Source organism: Malurus melanocephalus, unplaced genomic scaffold, assembly GCF_030028575.1.
Source record: "Malurus melanocephalus ecotype Western Australia unplaced genomic scaffold, MMel_1.1 scaffold_14, whole genome shotgun sequence".
NCBI lineage: Eukaryota > Metazoa > Chordata > Aves > Passeriformes > Maluridae > Malurus > Malurus melanocephalus.
Genome location: NW_026623246.1, coordinates 1,209,548 through 1,216,133, shown reverse-complemented (window position 1 = coordinate 1,216,133; position 6,586 = coordinate 1,209,548). Strand labels below are relative to the sequence as shown.

At 44.4% G+C, this 6,586-nt stretch overlaps 1 protein-coding gene across 2 annotated transcripts in view; it reads left to right on the top strand.

Annotated features, from left to right (window-relative positions):
* The first annotated feature begins 1,284 nt into the window (after positions 1-1,284).
* ST8SIA6 (ST8 alpha-N-acetyl-neuraminide alpha-2,8-sialyltransferase 6) overlaps positions 1,285-6,586 on the top strand; it is a 44,989-nt gene continuing 39,687 nt past the window's right edge. Inside the window, exons 1-2 of one of the 2 annotated variants that reach the window (XM_057383397.1) lie at positions 1,285-1,573; positions 1,808-1,903. In XM_057383397.1, the coding sequence (XP_057239380.1) occupies positions 1,479-1,573; positions 1,808-1,903 (191 nt within the window). In that variant the 5' untranslated portion in view covers positions 1,285-1,478. Of the gene's footprint in view, positions 1,574-1,807; positions 1,925-6,586 lie in introns of both variants that reach the window. The other variant, XM_057383388.1, reaches the window with a different exon arrangement.

Sequence of the window (6,586 nt, the reverse complement as noted above, 5' to 3'; positions counted from 1 at the left end):
TTGGATGTTTCCCTTCATACCCTGTCACAATCACAGCTGGTGCTGTGCTGTTCCTCTGGTGCACTACAGGCATGCTGCTTCTTGTTTTCATATCTAAGCACTCACAATATCAAGTCAGTGTTACTTTGTTGATATAACTGCAGCAGAGATCTTACTTTGAGGCTTTGCAGCCATCCTTTAAGWACAGATTGCAGCATCTCCAAGGTTTAAGGAAATGCTCAGAGACACAGAAAACAGGAATGATGGAGAGCAATCTGCAGAAAACAAGGCATCAACTCTTGACTGAAAGGCTATTATAAGTCATAGCATTTCTACTACCTACTTTTTTAATAAAGGGACCCTAGTTATTGACAGCTTGTCCCCTTACTAGGTTTCTCATGCCAGTGGCTGACTTGTGAAAGCAACATTGAGTACACTATTAGGTAGAAAGATACAAGCTCATTACAGATAAATTTCTGAACCAAACCCACTGCAAATCACACACTCATAGAACATTTTGGGTTGGAATGTACCTTATAGATCATCTAGTTCTAATCTCCTTGTCATAAGCAGGGACACCTCCCATCACAGGCCAGATTGGTCAAAGCGCCATCCAACCTGGCCTTGGAATAGTGCCAGGTTTGGRGCATCCCTAGCTTCTCCAGGCAACCTATTCCAGAGCCTCACCTCACTCATGGTAAATATCTTCCCAATATTCAACCTAAACCTGCTTTATTTCACTTTAAAGCTATTCCACTTCTCCTATCACAACAYGCCCTTGTTAAAAAGYCCCTCTCCAGATTTCTTGTRGGTCCCCTCCAGATACCAGAAGGTGGCAACCAGGTGTCCCCAGAGCCTTCTCTTCTCCAGGCTGAACCACTCCAGCTCTCTCAGCCTGTCTCCATCCCTCAACCATGTTCACGGCCCTCTAAACATCCTACGTTGGGGGACCCCAGAGTTGCACACCGTCTTCCAAGTGGGGTCATTTTTAACTATAAAATATATCTTTTTATAACATGCTTTTTGTAAGAAAAAACAGGACATATTGACTATTATTTTTTTATTCAGATAAAGAGCTATTTTACTAGCAGCGGCCTCACTACACCCGACACGGGGCAGGGCTGCCTGCCCTCGCACGCTGCTCCCGCCGCCGTCCCGCACGGCGCCCCTCTCCCCTATTAAAGTTTAGGCAGTTTCGACTCCTTCGCTCCGCCGCCCTCGGCACCGGGAAGCGCCGCGAGCGGCCGCCGGCAAAGGCCGCCCGGGTGCCGCCCTCACGCCGGCCCGGCCCGGCCATCCCTCAGCAGCAGCGGCGGGCCGGGCCCCGAGCGGCGGCCGCTGTGGGAGGAAGGGGGGCTGATGGCGGCGGCGCAGGGCTGCGGGCGAGGGGCGGAGCGCAGAGACCCTGTGGCTGCCATGGCCGCCGCCCCCTCCCCGCAGCCTCCCTTAAATACTATGGGGCGGCCGTAGCTGCGGCGGGCGCYGCTGCCGAGCGCACCATGCGGGCTGTCATCGCCTTGGCCGCGGCGCTGGGCAGCTTGCTGCTGGGCGGCTGCCTCCTGCGCCTGGGCGGCCAGCAGCCCCTCCACGCCAGGTAGGGCGGCCGGGCGGCCTCGCCCGCGGTCCGGAGCCGGCTGGGAGGGAGGGGAAAGCGGGACGAGCCCCGCGGGGCGCGGCGGAGCCCGGCGCGGTGCCCGTGGCGCGGTCGGGGCTCGGCGAGGGTGCTGGCGGCTGCGAGCGGGTCGTGGGCAGGAGAGCGGTGCCGCTAACGCCGGKTGATGTTCAATCACTGGTCCTGACAACTTTGTTTTCCCGTCTCGCTTGCCAGGGGCTGGGAGGAGGAGGCAGGAGTAGCGGCTGTCACGCCGAAAGTGGTGCGAGCCCTCAGGTTTCCCCTGACGCCCCTTCCTCAGACCGAGAACAGGTACGGACTGGCCGCCCGCAGGTGGGTCCGTGAGGTCGAGTCTATAAAAGCAGAAATTCGCTTTTGCTCCTATTCCTTCTTCCTTTTCTTTCGGCAGCTTGATCAGAGAGAGTGTTAGAGATTATTAGGGAAAATGACACTTTGCTTTAACTRTAATGAATTGTTTGCTCGTGGGCCCTCTTCATGACGGCTGTCAGTCACTCTGCCGTTGGTTTGGAGCCCAGTAAAATGTTGCGTAGAGCAGTTTTGTTAACATACGATGTAAAAAGTGACTGCTGAATGGCGTGTTCCAGGTATCTTTAATTCTTCTTTCCAGGAAGGTGGAACTGGAGCTGGGTAATACTGTTACTGTTTTTGTAATGTGTATTTAGTTTAAAATACAGATTAGTCATTTACGATCCGTAGGATGAAGGCGAGATATGAAGTCTGTTTCATTTTGTGCTGGCATCGTACTTTGTAGGAGCCCTTTCACTTGATCCTGTGTCTTGACCTTTTAGATCAGTGTAGATCCTTGCTTTACAGCCTGTTATTTTATGCTATTAAAATTAATATGAAGATAGTTTGTAAAATCAGCTGTGAAACAAGCTGTATCTTTCATGCAGACTTYAATACTAATGACTATTGTTTTCATGCTCTTGAGTCCTCACACACTGTAGGGAAACAGTGCAGAAGAGGGTGGTGTAATCCCCATGTGAGATAATGCTATGTAAGAAGTAGTTTCCAAATATGTTTTGCTTCTCTCATTTACTCTCATTTACTCATTTACCTTATTAACATTTCAGATCCCATTACTATTATGTGTTAACATATATTATGGTCAAAAACACATMATAAAAATTAGGAAGAACTAAAGAATTGGGTCTTCCATAGCAACTGTGATGCCTTGGTTGTGTTGAAGACAATGGTGACAGTGCAGTTAACCTTACTGAAGCCACTTGGTCTCACCCGGTCTAGCTGATTTTGACAGCCTATGCTTTCCCTGAGTGTGGGCAAGTGACGTTAGTTATAGTAACCATTGCAGGGTACCCTAACAGTGCCTTTCTTATGTGTTTCCAATGAGACAACCTTGTGCTCCCTGCCTCAAAATTTAGAACTTTCACAAGCTGTAAGTTGATAGCACTTTTCAAAATTAGAGTTAAAGAAAAGGAACAGAATTCTGAAAATGTTCCTGTCTAGTGTTATGAGCTTCTAGCGTGCTTCTCTTTCCTGTTCTCATTTTTTCCCTTTCTGCCTTTTTTCACTTCTTTTCCACTCATTGCAATGCATTGGTTTTGCAGCATATACTCAGTTCTGCTTTCCTTTTTTTGTAGCCATCACTCCTTTMTTCTCTCCACTCTGTTTTGGGTTATGTCTGTGGTTTTCCCTGGCCCATCTCCTCACACCCTTCCCTGCYAGTTTCTGAGTTGCTTCTCCTTTCACTCAACTCTGTGGGCTTTAYCATGGAGTTGAATTGACTAGAAATCCTGGCAGAGAGCACTGCAGAGAACCGTCTAGCTACTTCCCATCTGCTGTTAGTGCACTCACAACTAGAGCAAAGAAAGTAGAAGCAACACCTGCCAAAGAGGTTTGAAAATCCATGGCATGGTTTTAACCTTTGTGATAAGGCAAGTGAGCTTGAGATTTTAAATATGTATTTTTCCTTATTCTACTTGAAGGATTTTGGCAYCAATTTGAAGCCAGTTTTGGTCAACCTGAAATTATATTTCCTCATGACTAAGTGACTGCAAAAGTGTGTCAAGTAAATAATTCATCAAAGAAAGTTTTATTTTACTTAAGCTCCTATARCTGTAGTGTCTTTGAAGGGATGTCTTGCCAGCTGAATCCAAGAGTGGATGTGCTTTCTCACCTGAGTGACTATGCTCAGTAAGCTGGCCTGACAGGAGTTTGTGATGCATGTTTGGCTTATGAGAGAAGAGGGAGAGCTGCTGGACTGGGCTGACCAGGAGCTGTTTCTTCATCCAGAGAGCAGCAAGACTGGGCAGGCAGCCATTCTGGAGGGTTTTGATCCAGGCAGCAGCTGGACTGGGCCTGGCTAARGGCCATGCTGGAGAGGTTTGATCCAGAGAGCATCTGGACTCATTCAGGAGGTTCAGACCAATCCCTTCAGTGATGGAGATGGATGGTCTGGTCAATAGAAATTAAATTCCAGTGCAGTGTGGAAATATGGTTCTCCTAAACWGCCCTGATCATTTGAATGGCATTGCTGTGTTATTGACAACAATATCCTTTCCTGCATAAGAGTAAGAGGATGTGCATGGATGTTTCCAGGAAAGGAAAAAGAAAAAAAAAAAACTGGCCACTATCTTTCTTGATCTCTAAGTGTAAGTAATCTAGACAATCTTCACAGTCACAAGCTAATCTTTTTTCTTATCATGATTTCCTTTGCTGTTGGAGRCGTATTTGTAACCAGACATCTCGTRAAGAATCTCTAAGGCCCCATTATTCTGTTGCTTYGCAGTATTGAAAGCTAATCTGTTCTTYTACTTTGTGTAATTCTTTTAAAAGGATGAAACTGAAGGATGAAAGTGTGAAAAGCAGGGGATTGGATCAGGCTGTCTTAGATATTTAGGCAGCTATTATGTGCTGTAATGTTTAAATACATGGTGACCAGGCACGTGAAGTTCTCTGAAAATCTGTGTCTTAGTAAATAACCTTGACGACGTGGTTTGTCTCTTACARGACATTGCTTACCCCTTTTTCTTGCTAAGTGTTAGCTAATCGGAGCARTGTGACTGCCTCTATAGTGTGACTTGCAGGTTTTGTCTTGGGTTTATTTTGCAGCTGACCATACCTGTTAGTAGGGTTTCTTACTGAAAAGAAAGACATTGTTAGTAAGACTTGTCTAGTAGTCCCCAAATTTATTCATGGAGCCAGTATAATTTGTACTGCAATACTATGTTCTCTGGCAAATTCTCCCATCTATGCCTCACACCATCCTCTCAATTTTTAAGCTGTAACTGCAAGTACAGTTTATACTTTCTTAAGTGAATAGTACAACCAAAAATAGAAGTCTTGCATTTTTCCCACCTTTAGACCCTTGTTCTTCCCTCTCTTCCTTCCTTTCTCCCCGGCAGTGTTTTGTGCAGGCATATTTATTTATGTGATAGCATTATTAGGAGAAAAGAAGGTTCAGTATTGCTAGTGTTTGTCAAGGGAAAGTAAAAATAATAAAAGAAGCTAGGTAATCTTTTCTTTGTTATGACGCCCAGGGTGTGCTAGGTTAAACTTAGGCAGAAATTCTAGCTCCTATTGTACTACCCAGGAATATGTAGCAGATAAATAGTGCCAGCTTCTGCAAGGGAAGTGAAAATAGCATTTTATATAGATATATCTTACATAAAAGCAACAACAAGGCAGCTGTACCCTGAAGAATTGGCCACCTTTACTCTGTTGCTCTGTGTTGCCAGTTTTAAGGCATTCACCTTCTATTTGCCTAGCTTGCTCTCTGTCTTTGGGAGTCCAAGGCAAGAGCAGTATAGAGACCACTGTGGTAATTGAACAGTGGGAGGAAGGGGTTGAGGAGCTATGAGTAAATAAGATAGTGTTAATATAGTGTTCCATAGTGTTGATTTCTCCAATTCCTCTCTCAGCAGCAGATCTGTTTGCAGGCCTAGAAAGCAGAGTGATACTTAATTAGCTATGCTACAGAGACCTGTGCATTCTGTCTCCTGTCAAAATATTGCATTCACGGAGTCAGAAGGGGAAGAAGAGACAGGCTAATACCACAATTATGGAGTAGCCTCGTATATTGCACAAATAATTTGCTATGGTTTAGATTAGTCAGCAGTGGTGTCCACTTCACTAATTTTACTGCTCTCTTAGTATTTTGCTCCTTCATTCCCAAGTGGTGCATGCAGACATATTTTAGGAGCACATTTAGAGCACATGCCTCATGTATTAGTTCTGTCTAAGTTAATAGGTGTTCAGTTGAAAGCTGCTGCCACAACACATTTCTGTTCTGACAGTGGTGAAAGATTTCCCAGACTCTTTCTGTTTACTTGGTCCAAGTGAAAYTGCTCTGTCATTCTATCGTGTGCTCTTGTAACATGGTTTTACTGTAAATACCTTATTTTTTTCACTTCACCTGCTATGAGGCTCTAAATGTTGCTTGTCATGTGGTTTATGGATTTTATAAACAAAAAATATCTGATGTTATGTATAACCCCGGGTGAATTCACTAGAGGGTCTTTCAAATAATTTAAAGATACAGTTTGTGTTAAAGACCTGATTTAGCATTCCTTAGATAAGCTATAGCTCCATGGGAACTTGAACAAGGACAGTAGGATCAGTCTCTTTCACAGTTGCTATGATTAATGTTTCAAGAMAAATTCTTACTCCTATGGTTTGATAAAGCTTTCTTTATAGTCCATTTCACCAAGAATTTAAATTGTGTATTGCCTTATTAATCAAGGTGTTGTGAACTTTAAAAACATAACTATATTCTTATGATCTGATTAATTCAAAATAGTGTCAAAGACAGCACTTAAGGGCATCCTCCCTCGGGAAGTATGGATTATGGTTTTTTTAATGGTATTCAACTAATGGATGATGAGATTCAAATATAAATTAGTCCCTTCAAGGGAGAGATTAAGACAGAAGATATTCGCAATCTGGATAATGCTATTCAAAACCACTTTGGTAGAAGGATAAAAATGTGCAGTTTTGCATACAGAAGTTATCCTT